At 40.2% G+C, this 25,568-nt stretch overlaps 1 protein-coding gene across 2 annotated transcripts in view; it reads right to left on the bottom strand.

Annotated features, from left to right (window-relative positions):
• Positions 1–25,568, bottom strand: part of LOC148105774 (NACHT, LRR and PYD domains-containing protein 12-like) — a 121,871-nt gene that overhangs the window by 4,437 nt on the left and 91,866 nt on the right. The window contains exons 1-6 of one of the 2 annotated variants that reach the window (XM_087838944.1): positions 9,592–9,743; positions 9,330–9,479; positions 9,104–9,217; positions 4,039–4,117; positions 3,410–3,638; positions 1,471–3,268 (exon numbers count right to left, since the gene is read on the bottom strand). The exons of the other annotated variant lie outside the window; for it this stretch is intronic. Coding sequence (XP_087695070.1) covers positions 1,471–3,268; positions 3,410–3,638; positions 4,039–4,117; positions 9,104–9,217; positions 9,330–9,479; positions 9,592–9,743 — 2,522 coding nt within the window. Of the gene's footprint in view, positions 1–1,470; positions 3,269–3,409; positions 3,639–4,038; positions 4,118–9,103; positions 9,218–9,329; positions 9,480–9,591; positions 9,744–25,568 lie in introns of those variants that run through there. 2 annotated transcript variants of the gene reach the window in all.

A 25,568-nucleotide genomic window follows, 5' to 3' on the forward strand; every position in this document is an offset into this window, starting at 1 on the left:
ATAATTAAAATAGAAAACAAACCAATAATTGATTAAATATCTAATTAACTAATTAGAATTGTACTTAAATAAATAATGAATTATTTTAAATGAAATTAACTGATAATTCATTATCAATATATATTTTTAATTAATTATGTACATTTTTAATTAATTACTGAAATAAATAATTCATTAGTGATATATTTATTTAATACAACCATAAAATTATTGCTAGTTTACTCGAAATAATTTTAAGACATCAATATTAAAGGTTAAATTATGATAATGAATACATGCAACTATAACTGATGACATAAGAATTTGGATTTTTTTAAGCTAAAGCGAAGGTGCTGACTCACTTGGCATGTTACTCTCAAATCTTCCCTAATAACAATAACATAATTACACTTTAGCCACAAGAGGGCAGCAGCATTAACCCTTTAAGACCTACCATAGAACCAAGTCCGCCAGAGCTTATATTATATCTTTACATGCTGTGGAGCCATTTTTGGGAGCATTTCAAGTTGCTATACATCAATACAACCATTACAGCCTACATTTTAATAATATGTCTGCATTAATGCATAGTAATTACATAAATTGCAAAAAATGCCATAAACTACAAAAAAATGTAAAATCGTTTTTGTTTTTTTAACATATATTTCTAGCTAGAGAAATTTAAGAGGCTTATCCCTCAAAACTGTAAATACAAAAAAGTTGCACAAAATAGTTTCCCACCACAGGAAATTTATTTTGAGTGTCTTCATAGTTTTATTTTTGAAATACACCAATTTTTATATACTGCAGGAAAAACGAAAATAAATATTATAATGCAAATTTGCAAAAAAACAGCATATGCATCAAAATAAACTATTTCCAGCAGTGCAATATGAGTCCTAAGCATCCCAGAAACGACACAGAAAGTCATAAAGTCAAACATAACTTGTAAAAACACCAGTATAGGCTCATGAGGCCTTGATGGTAAAAAACTACATTTCCGTGAAAATGACGTCACTTCCGGTTTCGGGCAGGTCATGGCGGACATGCGATAGTTCGCGCTGACGTCTAATCCAACGTAGGAAGTGTTATGAACAGCTGATCAGATCAGCAAAGCGTGTTTCTGGAATATTATGTTTTTGTTGCTGCAAGTGCTTTTTATGCAGTTTTTGCAAAGCTATATGTGGAAGGAAACTGTGACCGAGGACAAGCTGATGGCATAAGATGTAAGTACAACTCCTCCAGTTTCATATGCAAAAAAATTATTGCGCTAGCTTATGTGGTTGCAGAGCTACCGGGGTTTAAAAATAGTTACGCAAAACGGAGCGTGCCCACTCCGACCGGCTTTAAAGGGTTAATACAAGTCACGTGTATATATAGGTACAGTTATTATATTACAGTGATTTTGACAAAAACAAAACAGAAGTTGATGGCAGTGTGTTTTTCCATAACATACCAACGAAATTAAATAATAAAAACTTTATAACTTACAGAGCTTTTTTACAGGCTTTGACCACTGGCAGCAGCCTCAGAAGAGCCTCCTCTGAAGCAAAGTATTTCTTCAGGTCAAACACATCCAGATCTTTTTCTGATGACAGTAAGATGAAGACCAGAGCTGACCACTGAGCAGGAGACAGTTTATCTGTGGAGAGATGTCCTGAACTCAGGGACTGTTGGATCTCCTCCACTAGAGAACGATCATTCAGTTCATTCAGACAGTGAAACAGATTGATGCTTTTCTCTGCAGACAGAGTCTCACTGAGCTTCTCCTTGATGTACTGAACTGCTTCTTGATTGGTCTTTGAGCTACTTCCTGTCTGTGTCAGCAGACCTCGTAGGAGAGTCTGATTGGTCTGCATTGAAAGACCCAGGAGGAAGCGGAGGAACAAGTCCAGGTGTCCATTGGGGCTCTGTAAGGCCTTGTCCACAGCACACTGGTGGAGAGATTGGAGTTTTGGTTTATCAAATAATTTAGACCACATGGACATTGTTTGTTGCTCTTCCAGCAGATTGAGTCCAGAGTTGATGAAGGTCAGGTGGACATGAAGAGCAGCCAGAAACTCCTGAACACTGAGATGAACAAAGCAGAACACCTTGTTCTGGTACAGTTGTTTCTCCTCTTTAAAGATCTGTGTGAACATTCCTGAGTACACTGAGGCTGCTCTGATATTGATGCCACACTCTGTCAGGTCTGATTCATAGAAGATCAGGTTTCCTTTCTGCAGCTGATCAAAAGCCAGTTTTCCCAGTGACTCAATCATCTCCCTGCTCTCTGGACTCCAGTGTGGATCTGTCTCAGCCCCTCCATCATATTTGATCCTCTTGACTTTGGCCTGAACCACCAGGAAGTGGATGTACATCTCAGTCAGGGTCTTGGGCAGCTCTCCTCCCTCTCTGGTTTCCTGCACATCCTCCAGAACTGTAGCAGTGATCCAGCAGAAGACTGGGATGTGACACATGATGTGGAGGCTTCGAGCTTTCTTTATGTGGGTGATGATCCTGCTGGCCTGCTCCTCATCTCTGAATCTCTTCCTGAAGTACTCCTCCTTCTGTGGGTCAGTGAACCCTCTGACCTCTGTCACCATGTCGACACAGTGAGGGGGGATCTGATTGGCTGCTGCAGGTCGTGTGGTTATCCAGAGGCGAGCAGAAGGGAGCAGGTTCCCTCTGATGAGGTTTGTCAGCAGCTCATCCAATGAGGTGGACTTTCTTGTTTCAGTCAGGATTTTAGTTTTTTTGAAGTCCAAATTAAGTCGACACTCATCCAGACCATCAAGTATGAACACAACCTGGAAGTCTTCAAGCCTGCAGATTCCTGATTCGTTAGTTTGATTAAAGAAGTGATGAACAAGTTCCACCATGCTGAACTTTTCCTCTTTCAGCACATTCAGCTCTCTGAAAGTGAATGGAAATATGAACTGGATGTCCTGGTTGGCTTTGTCTTCAGCCCAGTCCAGGCTGTATTTCTGTGTTAAGACTGTTTTCCCAATGCCAGCCACTCCCTTTGTCAGCACTGTTCTGATTGGTTCATCTCTTCCAGGTGAGGCTTTAAAGATGTCTTCTTGTCTGATTGTTGTTTCTGGTCTGTCTGGTTTTCTGGATGCTGTTTCAATCTGTCTGACCTCATGTTCATCATTGACCTCTGCAGTCCCTCCCTCTGTGATGTAGAGCTCTGTGTAGATCTGATTCAGGACGGTTGGGCTTCCTGCTTTAGCGATCCCCTCAAACACACAATGGAACTTCTTCTTCAGTTGGGCTTTAAGTTCACGTTTACAGAGTGGAGAAAATTCTGAAGGTAAGAAATTCAGAAAAAAATATTATATAATAAATATCATAGCCTTTCAGTACCCTGAAAGGATGAATGTCTATTGGTCCATTTCTTGAGCTATTAGGAAAGATCAATATTCAGTCTTTAGAAAAATTATCTTACTGCTCTGCAGATGGTCAGCCATCTCATGCTGCTTAAGTTTCCTCAAGAAGTGGAGTGTGATCTTCAGAAATGCTTCTCTGCAGCTCTTTCTTTCATCTGTATCCTCACCTTCAAATATCTCCTCATCCTCCTTATGGCTTTTTATGGTTTCTGGGTGATCTGGACACAGAACCTTCTTGATTTTCTCCAGCTCGTTCTTCACAAATGTTGTGATGTGTTTCTCCAGATGCTAGAAAAGAAGACTATATGAATTACCCAGTGGTAAATGGACTGGTTCTTCTATAGCTCTCTTTGATACTCTGTGAAAACAAAGCATTTTATACAACATGCCTCATTCAACCAAGCACATTGTTCTACGCTTAAATACTTTCTTTCACACTCTGGTGGATGCATCAGAGGGCAGCTTGGGTTTAGTACGTTACCCAGTACATTTGCCAGCCAGGGTTTGATTCACAAACCTTCTGACTAGTAGCTGACCTGCTCACCTCCTGAGCTACAGTCACCCCAATCTGACTGAAATCATGGAGCCCAAACTCTGATTTATGTTGGACACACTGACAATCCTCTAGTCCACAAAGTGCAGCATAGAGGTGACTGAAAAGAACAAATGTAAACGTAGTACTACAAACCATAACCACAGAGTCCAGGTGTGTTTCATGTTGCTGTGCAGACTGACCAGTGGAAACCTCTGCTCTCTCCTGGTCCACTCTGTGGAGGAGTAATGTATAATTAGCTCATGTTATGTCTGTCCAGACACAGACACAAGCTAAAGGTCCATGAAGTGATGTTTGGATGGGTTCAGTCAATCAGATGACGTGAAGCTTTGCTAGTCCTGGTGACCCACTGAGAATTAACAACTCAGTTTCCAGATGTCTGTAGTTTTCTGCTCAGTTTCTTTAGTCCCAACAGCTCTTACCATCTCCTGCATAAAGCTTTCCCTCCATGCTCAGATGCCCTGGAACAAGGTGCTTTCTTTACATCAGTGACTGGTTTAAAGTGCCAAACTTTGTGTCAGCAAAACTAGTCCTAATGTTTCTTACATTTTTTGCATTTTTTACATTACAATTTGTTACAAAACTCAGTTCACAACTACACAGTCTGATTTACAAGTACAAAATATTTATGACCACAGTTTGAGCCGATGTATGTCCCGAGTCTGTGGACTCAGTAGTTTTGTTTTGATTGTTATTGTCTTTTGTTACAATTTCATTCTGATTAAGATTTTCTAGTTCTGAGGTTTTGGTTTCTGTGTTCCCTCTGTACTGTGTTAGTTTTGTGTCTCTGTGTTCACTTCCTGTTTTATTTTGACAGTGCCATGTCCTACGTTAGTGTGTCTACTTTTGCTTCCCCTTGACTGGTTATGTCCAATTAATCCTGCTGTGTCTCCCTCCCTTTTCTCATTCCCTGATTGCTCTTTTGTGTATATGAGCCCTTTGTTTTCTCCTGTTTGTTGCTGGTTCGTCTGTGTTATCTCCCCGTGTCTCCGTTTAAGGTTTCAGGTTAGTTTTTTAGTTTTTTCAGTAGAGGTTATCTTAGCTTCTGCACAGGCCATCTCCACAGCACTTCACTGTTTCAATAAAGCTCACTCACTTCACAGCAGTGTCGGCATCTTGGGTCCTTTATTAAATTCAACATGGCTCGCCCCGCTAGCCGTGAAATAAGATGTGAAAACAATATCCAAAAAACATGAGGGACAAACAGGGAATAATTTTAAGGTGCAGAGCCAACAAACTGAGTCTAGCCATGAACTCAGAGTTGATTGAATTAGCATTTTGAATTGACTGATCTGAGTTACTTCAAGTCTATGTTCACTTTGAGTTAAGATTATACGTGATTAATGTAAAAGAAAAAAGCCATCATCAACAACTGATTCTGATTTAGCAGGTTTTCAAATCTAAACGGTACCCATCCCTAGCTGGCTGTAGTTAAACCTTTACTTAAAAAGAATCCCTAGACCCAGCTGTCTTAGCTAATTATAGGCCAATCTCCAACCTGACAATCCTTGAAAGAGTAGTTGGGGGGAGACAATCAGAGGGGCAGTGTGATGATCTTAGGTTACAAGCTACCGCAGTCAAGTCATTAAGGGACACGGGATCAAACTGCTCTAAGACAGCTGAGCACACAGGAGAAAGACTCGGATCTGAGGCAGCAGTCGGCGAGACAAGAGCCCTAATAGATAGAACCTTGTTGTTAAAAATGCTAAAAAAAACCATCACAAATACTTGGTGAAGAAATGACTCCGACATTATCATATGAACGAAGAAAACGATTGAGGACATTTAAAAGTACCGGAGGCCTGTGACTGTTTACTGACACTAAGTTTAGGACAAACTGTGTCTGCAGTTTTTACAGCTTCTTGGTGAGCAGAAAGACAGAAAGTCCTTAAAATTTGTAGAGAAACATACAATCTGTCCTTTTTCCATCTCCTTTCAGCGCGTCTACAGTCACGTCTAAGGGAGCGCGTATGTTCATTCAGCCACAGCTCTGATAAATGCTGAGTGCGCAGAGTCCTGAACAGAGCAATAGAGTCCAAAATATCAGTGCAGGTAGAATGAAGAGTGTCCGAAAGGTTCTCAACACTTTAACAGCTGGAGTTGATTATTCCAGAGTCCATAAAGGCAGCAGAAAAAGCGGCGCTGTTAGAGCATTAAGCGCTCGCTTTTTACGCGCTGAGGCGCACGGCTTATCTACCGAGCAGCGCAGCATTAGATTGAACAACACAGGAAAATGATCGGAGATGCACAACTCAGATATTTCAGTGATGCACACATCCAGCCCGTGGGAAAGCTCCAAGTCTAGTGTGTGACCTTTTTCATGCGTGGGACCAGTAACCCACTGGGTCAAGTTAAAAGAGTCAATAATATTTAAAAAGTCCTTGACCAGAAGTTTAGAGTCACAGCAGACATGGATGTTGAAATCACCAAGGCAGCATCATCAGAAGACATAGCACACCCAGCTCTATCTGTCCATGAAGCCAGATAACACACACCAATTAGTTAAACTGCAGGAATGTCTTAAAGACATAAAGACCTGGATGGCCGCTAACTTTCTGCTTCTTAATTCAGATCAAACTGAGGTTATTGTACTCGGCCCTGAAAATCTTAGAAATATGGTATCTAAGCAGATTCTTACTCTGGATGGCATTACCTTGGCCTCCAGTAACACTGTGAAGAACCTTGGAGTCATTTTTGACCAGGACATGTCCTTCAACGCACATATGAAACATATATGTAAGACTGCGTTCTTCCATTTGTGCAACATCTCTAAAGTTAGAAATATCCTGTCTCAGGGTGACGCTGAAAAACTAGTTCATGCATTTATTACTTCCAGGCTGGACGACTGTAATTCATTATTATCAGGATGTCCTAAAAACTCCCTGAAAAGCCGTCAGTTAATCCAAAATGCTGCAGCAAGAGTCCTGACAGGGACTAGAAAGAGAGAGCAGATTTCTCCTGTTTTGGCTTCCTGTTAAATCCAGAATTCAAAATCCTGCTCCTCACATACAAGGTCTTAAATAATCAGGCCCCATCTTATCTTAATGACCTTGTAGTACCATATCACCCTATTAGAGCACTTCGCTCTCGCTCTGCAGGCCTACTTGTTGTTCCTAGAGTATTTAAAAGTAGAATGGGAGGCAGAGCCTTTAGTTTTCAGGCCCCTCTTCTGTGGAACCAGCTTCCAGTTTGGATTCAGGAGACAGACACTATCTCTACTTTCAAGATTAGGCTTCAAACTTTCTTCTTACTTAATGATTAAGTCCCTGTATTCCACCGTTATATGGAAATCAGCCATTATAACTTGTGTCAAATCTACTTGTACCTCACAGTTTTCTAAGTACACAGAGAGCAGTAAACCTCAGAGCAGCAGCACATCAGACTGTGTGCAAAAAATCTAGAAGAGAAAATATTTTGACCCATTTCTAAATGATTCTTGTGACCATGCTGCACCACAACACCTGATCTCTGGTTTCCTGACCTCTTCAATCCCACTTTAATACTTGACTAAACTCATTTTCCTGTTTAGGTGTTGAGGCAAAGCCACCCATCTACAATGCAGGCAACAGCAAATGGAGCTATTTTTTATTCCCTTTGGGTTTTTTCTACTTTTGTGCTACAAAATGTTCAAGCTGATTAAATTCATTAGAATAAAAGTTCAGATAATTTTCTCATATTAATGTTGGAGGTAGAAATTCAGGTAACTTTGCACAAAAACTGGCAGAAATTTCCTTCAAAGATGGAGTTTTTACTTACTACATACTGTGAGTACATTTCAGAGCCTGGACTCTTTTACCTTTACTTGAGTAAAGAAGTTGAATCAGTATTTCAGCTTTAAGAGGGTATTTTAACACAAACATCAGTCCTTCTACTTAAGTATGTTTGACACTTTGTTTACGCCTAAATTAACTTTACTGTTAACGAGTTTTCATGTTTCTGTAATCCACCAGTGTCCTCATGCTTTTTTAAGTGAAAACATATTTTAATGATCAAATATAATTATTTTTGTTATTTGTGGATTTTAAATGTCCTTGACAGAGACAGATGATAATCATTATCCTGCACTGTGGTCTCAGGTTTGGTCGAGCTAGCACAAAGAATGGCTGGCTATGTTGAACTTCCTCCTAGGATCTACACTAAGAAGTGAGTCCAACATTAGCAGGGTCTCTTTCCTTTATCTGGATTCACTTTAGCATTCACAGTCACGTGAAGCTTGTTATTAACTCGATAAGTCAACCCAGGGTTTCAGCTGAGCGTTCACATGAAACACATGGTGTTGGCAGCATCTGATCAATCATATTCATGGAGACGTGTATCAGCAACAGAGCAGCTGAGTTTGCAGAAGGAAGTCAAACTAAACCATAGGAACAATATGAGGAGATTACACACATAATAAAATACTAGCAGTAACACAGCTGCTGCAGACAAATCAGTCGTGTGATCGTGTGTGAGAGGAGAAGGACTGTAAAGGAGTTTGCTATTAAAAGCTCTGTATGAATGTGGGAGCATTTGAAGGGCTTTAAAAAGGCCAATATAAAATAAAAGGCAGCAAAATTGCTGACTGTGAAAGTCACCAGACTTATCAGAGCTCTGTGATTAAGACCTGTAAGAACACCCATTTGTACTTGTTGGCATTATATCAAATACACACGTATATTAAGCCTTTGTTTGAACTCTGGTTGAATTTGTTACTTTCAGACTGTGAAACATCACAGAGGCTGCAGCTGCAGATCTTTTTTTTCACCTGGAAATTTACTTTAAATGTTAGATGGAAAATGTATTGCTCAGTTTAACCAAAGTAAGAACAATAATCCATAAACCTTCATAAAGACAAACATCTCCCCAGAACATTGAGCTGCTGAAGTGTCACTGAAGGGAAAAACTATTTGTCCTCCTCCATCCAGCAACACCTGAAACACCTGAGTGGAAGCTCCTCCCTACACTGTGTTTGAAGCAAAGCACAAAGGAGACACCTGCTGGAGCAGCTGGAGTCCTACAGACACTCAGCCTCTTCACTACACAAACACCTCCTACAACATCCACTCTTTCCACTCTGACTGCTGTGTTTGTGGAAACACTCCAACACACACCACTTCACATACCAACATAGAAATGTGTGTGAAAAAGAGCTGAGCTGATATTAAACATGAGAATTTATTCAAAAATACAGAGTCAGGAACAACATCTAGACACACATTACCTCTCAGCAGCAGAAGAACATCCTTTAAAGTTTAGACCAACATCCTTCGACTCGTTGCTCTTTAAGGAAACACAGCTGGGTTCAGGTCCAGGAGATTCTGGCCTCTTATTGATCCTAAAAGAAAAACAATAAATGTAACAGCTTCATGAGATAGGAAGGAAAAACTGGAAATATTAAATTAAAGACATGATGAACAATCTGAATCTCATAAAAATAATGTACCTACTCTTTGTCACATAACAGTCTTTTGTTAAAGTTTACAGCAGCACCCTTCGACACGTTGCTCTTTAAGGAAACACAGCTGGGTTCAGGTCCAGGTTCTGGATTAGTTTCAGGGTGATGTCCAGCTGAGCCTGGTACGCCCCACAGCTCTGGGCTTTAAAAAAACACACACAGAGGTATGAGTGTGAATAATGATGGAGCAGTGATGTGAGTGCTGAGCTGTGACATGGAGAAGAGTCATGGACAGTTAGAGATGGTCATCTCACCTCTGAGCTTTGGTCTGGCTCTCATGTTCCCCACACAGAGTGCTTTTAGAGGGAGGGACTCCCTCCTCTCTGTCCTCACACTGATCCATGCTGCTGAAAACGTCCAGATAAACAGAATCAACTTTTTGGGGATTTACTGGATGATTGAGCATCAAGACACTTTTTAATATTTTACTAATTTCTGAAGCTTTTTACCAACTTTGTTCAAATTGGTCTGCTGTCATTTTTTGTTGACAAAAAGAGATTTTGAGTTTGACTGTTGACGTTTCCATGTGGGACTGTTGCTGCAACACCAGGATGTTACTACAGAATACACTTTATATTGTGAGCACTTGGATGTTAGTCCAGTGGTCCTAAACTGACACACCTGCACCTGGATTCATTCTGACCAGATTTGATCCCAACAGTGTTTCATACTTAATACATCAGACACAAACTCTGCAGCTGTCATTGTGTGCAGTGTGTCTGCAGTGTGTGTGCAGCGGGACACCGTGTCCTATGAGTGTTATACTACAATAAACAGAGCCTGACCGCGGGCATAAAGAGGGCAAAAACCCACTTATGCTCTAAAGATGAAGTTCTATTTCTCTTCAAATGACCCTCAGAGCATGTGGAGGGTCTTTAAATGCATCACAGATTACCTCAAGAACAACAGGCTGAAGAACATAAAAACAAATGCAGAGTTTCTGTCTGATGGTTTGAACATGAAACAGGAATTATTGAGCAAAAACAGCCAGTTTACTAATTTATGAACTAGCATCAGCGCATTCACCTACAATACACGAATGAATATCACCAGTTAAACTGAAAAGGAAAAAAGAAAAAACCTGCATACAAATACGACAGCAGGCTATAGCGAACGAGCAGAGAAATGCATTTTGGGTTTTTATAATCGATTTATCGATTCTGGCTTGGATAACATAAAATCGATTCATTAAAATCCTGAATCGATTTTTTAATTTTTTAATATAGATTTATTTTGGCCAAAACGCCAGAATCTCAGGTTAAACCTCACAAAATTTCAACAACCACCAAACAGCTAAAACAGTAAATGAGAGCAGGAACACAGATTCTACACAAAGGCGTAAACACAAAGCGCGGAGCCGCCGACGCATCAGAATCAGTGAGATGTGACTTTCTCACCTGACTGCACGGACACGAGCTGAAAGCCGACAGCTTGCTGATTCTGATGTTTCGGCGGGTCCGCGCTTTGTGTTTACGCCCTTTTTGTGCTGATTCTGAAGCTGCAGGTTTGATCTCTCTCCAAACAATATTGAGTAAACCAGCAGCAAAAGGAGATCCAAACTACACTTCACATAAACATCGTCATGAATTCCCTCTGATTGTTTTGCTGCCACCACGATAAAATCACACTTCATGCACAGCTCTCTCTCTCTCTCTCTCTCTCTCTCTGTACTTCAAGAACAGTTTCCCGTCTAAAAATCTGTTTTCTGCATTATTCGCTTGCTTGTTATGCACAAGTCTACCGTTCTTCCAGCCTGTCGGATGCTGTTTTTTTTTCCTTTTACTTACTTCCGAAAAGAAAACCTAATTTCTGCCGTTCAATACTGAACAAATTTAACCTTTTTAAAATTATGCAAAATGAAAAAACGCTCAGCTGTGTTTGTAATAAAACCGCTGTAACTTCAGAGGTAACTGTCACGGCCCAGCGGCACGAGGAAACTGAGATGGACACAAGTGCAGAAACCAAACCGGAAGTGAGACAGTAAATGAACAAAAGGTTTATTCCCCCCCCACCCCCACCGCCCACAATACACACAAGCGAAACAAAACGACGCCACCACACTAGAGGCGCGCAGTATAAACTAGGTTAACTAAGGGTGACCTAGAAAACTCTAGGATGTCGCTGAACAGTTGAGGCAGAGGGGAGATGGAGGCTGACTATGAAGTGACTGGCCGGGCATTGGTTTCAGGTGGGGAAGACAGGTGGAGCCCGGATGCAGTTGAGGTGAGGGGGAGGCAGGCAAGTGAGTGACTGGCCAGTTGGCAATGTCGTACCAGCAGCAGGCGGCCCAGGTCCAGGAAAGCGGGGATGAGGGCGGCGAGACCTCCACTCCAGGAGCTACCTATGGGATAGCAGATACTCAGGCGATGATCGATTGAGTGCGCAGGTCTTATATGCTGCCGGAATAATTGCCCACAGTTGGTCAGCCGAGGAGCAGCCGATCTCCACCTAAATGAGGAGGAGTCACTGTAGGAGACCTGCAGGTACCCACCCGGACCATGACAGTAACGTTCATATGTTGATTAATGCTTTTCTTTCGTTTTTGATGTACTGCAGAATATTTTTATAAAATCCCAGGCCAGGAAAACCTTCATGTTTTTCTGTGTTTTATCTTCAGCTACTTTGACACAAAGGCATCTGCTGTGATGCTCACACCTTTGATAAAGTCTTGCGAGTGTCAACTACCTTTTTATAGATACAAAAATATGTAAATCTACTGATCTGAATTATAATATTTCTGACTGTCAAAATTTCCCAGATTTAAATCGAATGGAATCGAATTGTGGATCAAATCGATTCGGGACCTTGTGAATCGGAAACGAATCGATTCTAGAAATGAGTGACGATACCCAGCCCTACAGCAGACTATAGCGAACGAGCAGAGAAATGCATTTTATAGATGAAATGTTGGCAGCGACTTCCGAAAAGCAACTCTTAGGACACCCCTGTCTCACTGTCAGCAGTTAATGAACATCCACCTATGGGCTCAAATTGTGGTCATAAATATTTTGTATTTTTAAATCAGGATTTGTATGTGTAAAAAGAATTTGTGCGCAGCATAAAGGTCCTTTCACATCAGACGCAGCATGTGCTGCTAATGCTAACTAAAAGCCAAGGATCCAGAATTTGTTGCGCTGGCTGCTGAGTTCTGTGGGGTTTTGCAGCAGCTCTACTAGATGCACCTGCTCCTTGTCGTTTCTATCTCTGACTTTGTCCTCTACAAGAGTTATTTTTGTTGGTTCTTCAAATGTTCAATAAAAACATGTATGCTCATTCATAATGAAGAAAGCTATGTAACTATCCCCACTAGTGAAGACTGTCATTTCCACAACACACCAATGACATTGGCCAATCAGATGAAAGGAAGAAAAATAGGGTCGTACTTATCACTTGAAACTTGAGTGCAGAGGTTCACACGTATTTCTTGGCTAAGTCCACACACAAATTCTTTTTACACCTACAAATCCTGATTTACAATTACAAAATATTTATGACCTTCATGTCATTCAGATTCACTTCCTTCATGTGCCTCAACATTTAACTCTGTTAATAAACAGACCACAAAAAAAATTCCAAAACTTTTTGTTATAAAAACAAAAATGCTCTGTTTAAATAACTTTTAATGAGCCTTGTAACGGTGGATATGTAAAGCTAGCTCATATTCACGTAATATAACGTTTGTGCTTTTGTTTTGGTAACTTCCTTTGTGACCGGAAGTGAATGATGTAACGGTAACCAGCTTGATGTACAAAAAGACGGAAGAAAAACGGAAAACTAATGCTAACGGAGAAAAGGAAGAGAAAAACATGGTTAAATTGTACAAAAACGAATGGTTCTAGCTACAGTCGACAGGGGAACAAGGTTTGTAATGTACATGATTTAATTTGAGCAATCTGAAATGCATAATATGTATTATATAGTTTAATAGAAAACGGTTAGACCAGCGTAATGAGTGGTTAAAATGGTGTTACATAAATAACATGGTAATTGTTGTATTTGTTTGTCTAGCTCTTACGTTGGTTCGTTGTCTGATACACGGCAAGGAAAAACAAAGGTCATTTAACAACCATCAGTTCTGGCCTTCTCAGTTCGACTGGATGCTACAGTAAGAGCTTGGCCTCTGCCATTTTGCTACACCACGAGGGCTCAAGGTTTAACTACAATTCCCACAACGTCCAGCAGATGGCAGAAGCAGGTCAGAGAATAAAACGGCGAAAGGCAAAAGGAAAATAAAGTTAAAATGGAACTTTGAATGAAATTCAGAAGAAGACATTAATGAACAGTTTGCAAACAAAGAACAAATATTAAATGAGCCACAAGATAAAGCTCAAAGTGACTCCGCAATTCCAAGGCGTTCAGAAAGAGCCAAGGTGCCAACCGAAAAAATGCTAACTTATCAGAAGGAAGAGATAAGTAAAAGAGAAAAAAGACTATTAACTCTTTATGAACACTGGAAAATACGAGTGCGAGAAATAAGAGAAAGATTAAAGTTGGACATTTCAGAGAAAGAAATGGCAGATCTTGCAGATGATGTAGACCAAAGAAAAGATGAACTGTTAAAGTTGTACACTGAAATGAGAAGTCACATTGCACCTTCATCAGACATACGAAGAATAACCGATGCATGTGATACAGTTACTCATGACATCGTGAAAGTCATCCTGGAAAGAATAAGATTTTGATGGAGAATATGAAAGAAAACGTCTATGCAGACTATTAGAACATGATTATGCCCAATCCATCTATGGCTCAACTGCAACATCGAAACGTAGCCAACTGTCTTCAGCCTCACATCTTGCTTCAAAACGAGCAGATGCAGCAGCAGAACTAGCAGCAAAGGAAGCAGAGTACAAGATTGTACAAGGGGAACAAAGATAAAAGGAAAAGATAAAGGCTCTTGAAGAGGAGCATAAGAAACAAATGGCAGTTCAAACATCAGAGTTGGAACCCCTGAAAGCCGAAAGGGAGGTGAAAGCCGCTCGTGCCAGGTTGGATGCCTACAACAGAGAGTTATCACAACTTGATGATGCATATTCAGTTAAGATGGAAAAGGTGAACCTACAGCACACACCCAAACACACTATACCATCATACTCCATACCGACGCCAACAGCCCCTCCTAGTGTCAGCCGGCTTGCACAGGCGGTACAAGACAGCATAAGAATAAATAGACTCCCCACGCCAGAACCAACAAGTTTAGTGGTGAGCCAGTGAATTTGCCTCCTTTCTCTCACTTGAAGCAGAAGTAGCATGCAACCCAGTCGCTTCCATACATGCACGTCTCTCCACGGAAACAAATGATGACAAAAGAAACACAAGAGAAGTCAAAAGAAACAAGGCAAGTGTATTCAACATTAACACAACTGAACGAGATGTAAAGACTAAAATATACAACAGTTCTTCATGCACACTGTGCCAAGAGTCGCATCCACTTATAAAGTGCCCAAACTTTCTGCAAATGACCCTGGAAATGAAAAAGAAACATGTAAAGGATAATAAACATTGTTATGGTTGTTTAAAGCAAGGTCATAGTGCTAAGGACTGCAAACGGCGCCTCACTTGTGAAACCTGCTCTAAGAGACACCCGACCTGTCTTCACAATGAGAACTACAGCATTAGTCTGCAAAGAGAAAAGCAAGCTCAAGTGAGTATAGATAACGCAACACAAGGGAACTCACCTGAAAGTGCAACAGCCATGGCGTTAAATGTCGCTAGAGCAGAACACACAGTCAGTACCTCCATGATACTCCCAGTATGGGTCTCAACGGCTGCTAATCCACAAAGGGAAAAACTAGTCTATGTGCTACTAGACACACAGAGTGACACTGTTTTTATAGATCAGGATGTAACACAGAAACTGCAAGCAAATGTGTGCCCTGTAAAACTCAGACTAACCACAATGACGGGTAAAAACGCAGTAGTAAGCAGCGGAAAGGTGTGTGATCTTCTAGTGAAAGGTTCCAATTCAGCAACAGTGCTAAGGCTCCCAACTGCTCACACAAAAGACTACATACCTGCAAATAGAGTACACATACCAACATGCGACACGGCAAAACTGTGGAGTCATTTGTTGTCCATTGTAGATGAGATCCCACCGCTCCTCAGTTGTGAGGTGAGTCTCCTGATTGGTTATACTTGTCCCCAAGCTCTGGCACCCAGACAAGTACTCTTAGGTAAAGACAATGAGCCATATGCCATCCAAACTGATTTAGGATGGAGCATAGTTGGCAACTCAGTGCCATGCAATGCATCAGAGACAACAAGGAGTCTCTGTCACAGAATAACTGTTAAAGAAATGCCTCCATGTACTCCCGCAGATGCAATACGAGCACTAGAAAAGGACTTTAAAGAAAACAAAATAAACGAAAAGATGGTGTCTCAAGATGACCTTAGGTTTCTTGAGAAACTTGAACAAGGCATAACACAAACAAAAAAGGGACATTATGAAATGCCATTGCCATTTAAAGAAAGGCTACAAGTGCCAGATAACAGACAACTCGCCGAGAGCAGACTCAATCAGCTCAAATGTAAACCAATGCGTGATGAAAAATACAAAAGAGACTATGTCACATACGTGAATGACATTATACAAAGGGGTGATGCCGAAGAGACTGATGATAATGGACCTGAAAGTGAAACACGAAACAATACTGCACCACAGCAATGGTTCTATGTACCGACGAGTGAAAACCCCGCTGACATAGCATCAAGGGGCACATCAGTAGCGGAACTGCTATCATCAAACTGGCTCACAGGCCCTCAATTCTTATGGGAAAAGAAGTTAAATCTTCCAACTAAAGAGTCTATTGAACCTTTGGTGGGAGATCCAGAGGTGAGAAAAGTGCAAACACCCAACAGCCAAACTACAGAACACAGAAGTCTCTGTGACCGTCTCACAAGGTTCTCATCCTGGTCACACGCTGTCAGTGCCATAGCACGTCTCAAGTGGTTCCTACTCAGAGACAAATCAAAATCACTCAGCACTGTAACTGAAAGACAAAACACTGAAATTGGTGATTATCAAAAACTTACAAGGACTAACATTTTCAGATGAGATAAAGACATTAAGCAAAGGAAAGGCACTACATGAGAGCAACAAAATGTACAACTTGGATCCTTTCTTGGACGAAGACAATGTGCTCGAGGTGGGAAGAAGGCTACAGCACTCATCGCTTCCTAACACATTCAAACACCCAACTGTCATTCCAAGAGACCATCATATTACAAAACTCATAATCGCTCACTGTCACGAAAGAATAAATCATCAAGGAAAGAGCTTCACAATGAACGAAATACGGTCCAGCGGTTATTGGATTCCCAAGCTAAGTCAAACAGTATCAGACTACATCCGTCAGTGTGTGACATGTCGGAGACTAAGGAGAGCTGTGGAAGGACAAAAAATGAAAGATCTCCCCACAAAAAGAGTCAAACACTCTCCACCTTTCACATACTGTGGTATGGATATTTTCGGCCCATTCCTAACCAAACAAGCAAGAAAAGAAAACAAAAGGTACGCTCTCCTTTTCACTTGTTTCTATTTACGAGCAGTACACGTAGAAATGTTAGAAGACCTGACTACGGACGCTTTCATTAATGGACTAAGGTGCTTTATAGCTCTGAGAGGCCCTGTCAGACAAATAACATGTGATCGAGGTACTAACTTTGTAGGTGCCAAAAATGAACTGTGTACAGCATTGAATGAAATAGACACTGAAAAACTGAAACCTTTCTATCTGAAAAACAATGTGATTTTGTGTTTAACACACCCCATGCTAGCCACGCAGGTGGAGAATGGGAACAACAAATTTGGACTGTGAGAAACATCCTCAAAGCCATACTTGCTCTCGCAAAGAGACAACTCACCGATTCATCGCTCAGAACCTTTCTCTATGAAGCAGCTGCAATAGTAAACAGCCGCCCGTTGACGACAGACAATCTCAATGATCCAAACAGTTTGAGACCAATAACTCCAAATCATCTCCTAACTATGAAAACCACAACAGCTTTGCCTCCTCCAGGACAGTTTGTTAAACAGGATCTGTATGCTCGGAAGCAATGGCATCAGGTACAATACCTATTGGAGCAATTTTGGAGCAAATGGAAGAGAGAATATCTTCACAACATCAGGGTTCGGCAGAGATGGCATGCTGCTAAAAGGAATATGCAAGTAGATGACATAGTGATGGAAGAGGAAGAAATACTGCCACGATCCCAATGGAGACTTGGTAGAGTTGTGGACACCATAACAGATGAAGACGGACTTGAGAAAGGTCAAAATAACCTTTGCAGACAGTAACCTTAGTAAAAGGGGTGAACGTTTACATAAGATGTCTACAGTAGAACGCCCAGTTCATAAGTTGGTTCTACTGTTAGAAAGTTGTGAAAAGCAAGATGCACTAAGAAGTTAAAATGCAATGAAAATTAGTTGTTGAATATACAAAGGTATTGTCATTGTTAAGTTACCTGTTCAGAAATTATGTGTGTTTAATATTGTTTGTAACAGCAAATAATTTGGTGGGAGTGTAACGGCGGATATGTAAAGTTAGCTCATATTCACGTAATATAACGTTTGTGCTTTTGTTTTGGTAACTTCCTGTGTGACCGGAGATGAATGATGTAACGGTAACCAGCTTGATGTACAAAAAGACGGAAGAAAAACAGAAAAATAATGCTAACGGAGAAAAGGGAGAGAAAAACATGGTTAAATTGTACAAAAACGAATGGTTCTAGCTACAGTCGACAGGGGAACAAGGTTTGTAATGTACATGATTTAATTTGAGCAATCTGAAATGCATAATATGTATTATATAGTTTAATAGAAAACGGTTAGACCAGCGTAATGAGTGGTTAAAATGGTGTTACATAAATAACATGGTAATTATTTGTAAGAATTTTTGCACAAAGACAATATGTTGATATTCTGCTGTAAACAACTAATGAGAACATTTTATAAAACCTTTGAGTGTCCATCAGGATCCTGTAGAAACAGCTTCCATGTCAAAGATCAATATTCTGAATTCTGTTTTGAAAGAAAAATATTTCTAGAAAATTCTCTAAAGAATTCAAGATCTGTTTTCTTTTCTACTATTTTTTTTTAAATGTCCCTCTAGCACAGATTTCTTTAGTCACGTCTTTCTGTGTCTTCCATACAAACATTAAACGGGCAAACACTCAACACAGCAACACTGAAAGCATTTGATTGTAAATTTCATTCAAATCAAACTTCAAATCATTCAAATCTGAAATCTCTTTTTTTCTGAAACAAAGTGACAGCAGACTGAGTCAAAGACAGAAACCTTATTTAAACACCAAATATTCACCGGCTTCACTTCCTGATCCAGGATTCAAAGAGGATGTTGCACTTACTCAGCTTCTTCCCATGAACGTCTTCACTCTGCAGCTCTGCTGTCTGGACCAGGTCTGTGTAGAAACAGAGACAATCTTCTGCTTCATCAGTCCTCTGTGTCTGCAGGCTGAAGTCACATTAAACACTTCACACCAGCAAAGAGTCTGAAGCTCACAGGTCAAAGGTCAGCTGCTGCACCTTGTGTGATATTGTTTGATCAATAATTAACCTGCAGCAGGTTTCTGCTCCAACTCCAACACACTGAACAACCCTGAGAACAAATCAGATGATGTGGGTGTGTCTGCAAGCTTCAATAGTATTAAACACCTCACACCAGCAATGAGTCTGAAGCTCGCAGGTTAAAGGTCAAAGGTCAGCTGCCACACTGTATATAACGTTTCAATATGTATACAACCTGACTGTGGGCGTGTGTGCAGCCATAAACAGTTTAAACATTAAACACTGAACCATAAAAGCTGCAGCTCACAGGTCAAAGGTCAGCTGCTGCAGCCAGTTATGACTTTACATAAATCATCGTGTTTTCCCTCTCAGCACTTGGGCTGTTTTGACTCAGCTACACTATGGGAAATGGCCAATGGTTCCACAGCTGTTCTTGTTCATAGCATCATCCAGTTAGAGAGGAAACTGTATAATGCAATGATGATATTCCAGCGTCATGCTGCAGTTGTTGCTCCTCCTCCACATGCTTACCTGCCACAGTTTAACTCGCCTCTCAGACAGTCATGTCACCTGATCTGCATGTTTTGTTGTACGATGACGTCATCTTGACGTTGACGAGGAGGGCGAGAAAAACTAGTTTTGTCCTGCAGATGGCGATCTTGCACCGTGTTCAGGGAACCGACACTTTGATGATGCTGCTCTACTCAACTTACTTTTAGCCTGGGTTGGACTCTATATGAGCAGCTTGTACTCTGGTTTTCATTGTTAAATACACTTGTTTGATTTCACTTGTAAAATTTGGAAAATAAATATTAAATTATTTGTTGGTACATTTTTTTGCTTCATTTGAGGAATGAACTGTTAAGGTGAAAAAAATGAATCAGGTTAAAATAGTGGTGCTTTAAATCACTGAGGATGTATAATGTAATTTAAAATGTTGATAATGGTTGTAGTGGGCTTGTAATGTAAATGTGTTCTGATTAAATGTGACATTAATGGTGACGCTGCATAAACCTGATAAAACAGTTCTATTAGTGGGTCTGTGTGATCAGCATCAGTGGGTTAAGGTGAGGCCTTGACTAGTAGAACGTCATGTTGGTGTGTGACAACACATGAGCCAACATCAGACTGCGAGTGCTACGATGCTAAAGATCAGAAGATCCAGTGTGACATCAAGCGTTACCTGGCAACAACAGCCCTCAGCCCATCTGACTTTATTGGAGGATATTTACACCAGCAACACTGTTTAGTTTGATATGACGGATTAACAACATGCGCTGTGATATCCAGTTCATCTGTAATAGATACTGGATCTAATCAGTGAGCAGATATTTGATCACCTTATTTATAACTATACTAGAAACAAATACAACTGTGTTGGTGATTCATGCAAACTTGCATATCAGCCTTTTAAGGTTTTATAGTATTGAGAACAAAGAGGTTGTGTTAGGGCTGAAAAGCCTGACTTGTTCTCCTCTGCAGGTCATCAAATACACCACAGAAGTTTGTATTTGCACAAGCCTGTATATGTTTGAAGGCTTTATTATTCTCTGTTCAAAGACAATAAATGTGGAAAATGTCTCATGTAGTATCAGCTTCATTTAAAATGACTGCAAACATTTAGAGAACATGTGCTGCTGTTTGTCCTACATTTCAACACTGAATGAACCCTGAAAACGTGATGGCAGCTGGCAGATTGGAGTTCACATGAAATATCGGCTGTATGAAGACTGAAAATATAGATGATACAAATATGCAGCCAAACATTTGTGGACATGGATAAACTACCTGATCCAAAAAGCAGGAAGTGACACAGCTAGAAAATGAAAGTGTGTAACAGCTGAAGTCAAATGTAATGCAGAGTTGAATCTGCACTTGGATCATCTGTGAAAGGTCCACATGTAGGGATTACATGAGTCCTGATGTTTGTCAGTCCAGCTTGATGTCTCCATCTACTGTGGGCTACATATACTGGGCTGGTAGCTCCATAGTGTAACATGTAATGATGTCCATCCACAGCTGATACAATGCTGTCAGAACTAAGAGGAGATACAAACTTAAATGAATATTCTTACTAAAGTCCTTAAGCATTATATACAACGAAACATTCCAACAAAATGATCAATAAAGTACACATTACACTTCACACTGTGGCTTTTGCACTTGAATACCACGCAACACTCGCGCATTTACATACAACGATAATAAACAAAACATTTACCTCATTGGCCTCACTCAAAGGGAATAAACTTTCATTTTTACGTGGTGGGGAGGTCCAAAAAAGGCACTCTTTATTTATCTTTCTGCAGGCGTGCAAACCTCGTGGCTCGTCTCTTAATTAGCTTGCTGAGTGTGACAGCCATAAAATGCCCTCTTAGCCACAACACAACTTTAGAAAAGGTTCCTATCTAATTGCACAATTAGCACAAATAACACATTTAAACATATAAATCTAATCAACAAACATGAATTACTATTTATTATGTATTATTTATTATTTCTTAATATTTCAACTACTTATTGTTTCAAACTTAACTGTCTAATGAAATGAACTTAAATGCGAGAGTTGCAATCATTGTAGAACTTCAGAAACATCACGTGTTGTTTTCCACATGTAAGATCAGCAAACATACAGAAACTTCCTGTTGCCACACACGGCCTCTAAAATCTCTTCCACGGTTTCTGTCTGAAGTCCACTCTCTGTGTCGGATCAACAGGAATCAACAAGATCTTATTAATAATGGTACATATATATAGACACAGGACTTCAAGTAAATGTCTTTCAGCATCTGGCTGTGGTAACAAATGAGTCCCTGTTTTGTGTTCAAATTGTGTGCATGTTTTAGACGTGTGTCACATGTAGAAACAAAAAAATCCCACAATGACACAAAGATTGGTTTGACACAACTGTGCAGCTGTAAGTTGTTTCTAATGATTCATTGAAGCTCTTCTAACATTCTGGAGACAATCAGTACATGAATCTGTTCAACACGACAACAATTTGACTTCAATGTGAACGTTTGCCATTAAATAACCTTCTTCATCCAGCTGACAAGCATCCTTCATTCTAAGATATTAACAGTTCCTCCTGTTGATGACAAATCTCTGACATGATCTGCTTGAGGAGCTTTTTCATGTGAAGCTCTCTGAGCTCAGGGCTAAGCTGCTGTGTTTCATTTTTAAGAGCTGCTGCCTCCTCGCCGTACTTGTTCTTCTCCTAATGACACCATTTCTACTTCATGTCTTTCACTGGGGATAAAACAGATGAAGAGTAGATCTACTGCTGTTCACTGTCTGTGTAAATATGGAGAAATATGAAAAGACAACAAAGACAAACACAGTACATACAGAGAAATGTAGACAGGATGTGCAGCCAGTGCAGTAAATGGTCTCAATATTAGCTCTTTAGAAAATGATCATGATGAACATGAAACTAACATCAAATGAGAAACACAGCTTCTTTGTTTCATGTACAATAACAATAAATGAAGAGCTAATAAAGAGCTTTTCTATTGTAAAATGCTGAGATGATTATTACCAGTGTTGGGACTAACGCGTTATTAAGTAACGCGTTACAGTAACTACGTTATTATTGTGGTAACGAGCACGGTAACTAGTTATTATGCCAAAATCAGGAACGCGTTAGTCGTTACTGGGATTTAGATAGGGTCGTTACTCGTTACTTCGTGTGGTGGCTATCGCGGAGCTTCCACAGATTCAATAACATTAGCAAGTGTTGGAGGCCAGCAGGTGGAAGAGAAGGAAAAGAGACCCGAGGCGGCCGCCGGTCCAAGTGTGAACTGAACTTCAGGTAAGAAGTTATGACCTGCAGTCTATCTGGGTCAGATATAAACCAAGTTTAGGTGGAGTTTATTTTTGTTATTCTGACTTTTTCCGTACTGCGTACTAGCTAGCATGACGGAGTTTCTATACAGCTGGGTGGGTGCTATGGTGTTAACGATGTTAAACTTTATTTTGTTCATAAGTTATTAGAGTTACCAACGCATTTCTAATTGAGGTGAAAAGGAACAGTTTGTCCCGTAATTCGGCTACATTGAAAAAGGCACAAAGCTGGAGTTATTCTGTGTCTTTGCTGCACAGCTGACTCTTCTTCTCTCATTCTCCCCCCTCCCTCTCCCGTTTCTACTTCAATCCTGAAAACTGATCAATGATCAGCTGATCGGCTCTCTTGTTTGATTATCGCCCATTTTGCGCCAGAAAGAGGAAACCAGCCGATGTCGCGTTAAACAACAGCAGCACGTTTAAGCTTGATCAGCTGTTGTTAGAATTTATTTAATATTAATTTCTAGTATCAGCTGATGTTTGCTGGAGCCACAGCTGTAAAGCTGCTGGTCATGATGTCGGTTTGTTTATCTGGTGAGAGGGAAACATGAAACCAGGAGATGTCCTTACTGAATCATCAGAGCTGAACAGGTGATGGAGAAACAGGTTTACCTTTTAGGTGACATAAATGAGTTGAAGGGAAGTTATGAACTGTTTCTGAGAGACAGATAACCCCAGGATCCTTTTTAGGTAGCTGACAGCTGGTAACTGTGCAGGAGCAGAGCTAGCAAAGTTTTGCCAGAGGCGCCAGGTGGGGCATTAACAGGGAGAGGTGGGCACAAAGAAATACTTTTCTTTCTTATTCTCATTTAAAATGTCTAGCTTTTAAAAAATAATTATCTGAATCTTACAACAAACGATTGATGCATATATACCATCAAAACAGTGAACATCACTGTCACAACAGCGTTTGTTTTCATTCAAAGGCTTTATGATTTTTCCTATAATGGCTGGTCTCTAGTCAAAATGCCCGGGCCGATTTTTTGTCCCCGTCCAGCCCTGTATGCAGCTCATCTGCAGTCTGGTGTTACCTACATCTTCCTATTCAGAAGGCAGAATTTCCGAGTTCTGAGTACAATCGAAAGCACCACGACTGCAGTTTTTTGTGTTGGATGTAAAAGGCGCACATGACGCTGTGACGTAGGCTAGAATCATGGCAGCAGTCAATGACGGTCCAGGCGTGGGATTTCTCTCGTGGAAATATGCACATTATCTTTTCCTTTCTATTGGTAGGTGGCACAGTGCACTTGTTGCAAGTAAGCAAGCTAGAAGACTGGCAAAGTTATGGAAGCAACACATTAACAAGAGAATTCTGAGTAAAACCAAAGTTACTTTCCCTAGTAACTAGTTACTTTGAAAGTAACGAGTAACTTGAAGTAACTGAGTTACTTTTGATAGAAGTAACTAATAATGTAACTAAGTTACTATTTTAAAGTAACTTACCCAACACTGATTATTACACAGAACCCAGCGGCTCACCAAAAGCCTGCATTGAAAATCTATATTAACCCTTTAAGACCTACCATAGAACCAAGTCCGCCAGAGTTATCTTTATATTTTCACATGCTGTAGTGCCATTTCTGGGAGCATTTCCAGTTGCTGTACATCAATATAACAGTTATAGCCCAAATTTTGATAGTATTTATGCATTAAGTCTATAATAACTACATAAATTGCAAAAAAGTGCAATAAACCACAAAAAAAATTGTTTTTGTTTTTTACATATATTTCTATCCATCCATCCATCCATCCATCTTCATCCGCTTTATCCGAGGCCGGGTCGCAGGGGCAGCAGCCTAAGCAAAGAAATATATTGCTTAGGCATATATTTCTAGTTGGAGAAATTTAAGAGGTTTGTTCCTCAAAACTGTAAATACAAAAAAGTTGCACAAAATAGTTTCTAACAACAGGAAATTTATTTTGAGTGTCTTCATAGTTTTATTTTTGAGAAACACCATTTTTTATATACTGCTGCAAAAAATGAAAATAAATATTATAATGCAAATTTTCAAAAAAGCAGCATGTGCATCAAAATCAACTATTTTCAGCAGTGCAATTTGAGTTCTAAGCATCCCAGAAACTATTCAGAAAAGTATGAAGTCAAACATAACTTTTAAAAACACCAGTACAGGCTTATAAGGCCCCGAAGGTAAAAAAAAAAAAAAAAGTCACTTCCAATTTTGGCCAGGTAATGGTGGACACGCGATAGTTCGCGCTGACGTCTATTCCAACGTAGGAAGTGTTATGAACAGCTGATCAGATCGGCAAAGCGTGTTTCTGGAATATTGTGTTTTTGTTGCTGCAAGTGCTTTTTATGCTGTTTTTGCAAAGCTATATGTGGAAAGAAACCATGAGTTAGGACAAGCTGATGGCATTAAATGTAAGTACAACTCCTCCGGTTTCATGTGCAAAAAAAATTATTGTGCTAGCTTACATGGTTCCAGTTCTACAGGGATTTAAAAATAGTTTCGCAAAACGGAGCGTGAGAGAACCAAGTCTGTCAAATCTATTCATCCAACACAAACTATCAAACACATTGGGCCACAGTCAGATTGGCTTTGTATGGATGGTGTAACAGGGGGCTGGGAAAGGATGGTGAAAGGTGAATATAATACAGAACAATAACATGACATAATAATGTAGCAAACATGATCTTCAACAGGCAGACTTATATTATTCATGATCACAAACACAAAGAACTTGTGCAGCCCTGATATCAGCCCTAATATATGAGTGTGTTTGCCCAAAGATTGAGGAGAAAACAGGATGCTGATGAGGGGTCTTGAATGAGTGAGTGTCACGGCCAGGGGATCAGCAGGCCGCTGACTAGTAGTTCTCTCTTTCTCTCTCTCTCTCTCTCTC

The sequence above is a fragment of the Neolamprologus brichardi genome, chromosome 3 (assembly GCF_056152115.1).
Source record: "Neolamprologus brichardi isolate AB-2024 chromosome 3, ASM5615211v1, whole genome shotgun sequence".
NCBI lineage: Eukaryota > Metazoa > Chordata > Actinopteri > Cichliformes > Cichlidae > Neolamprologus > Neolamprologus brichardi.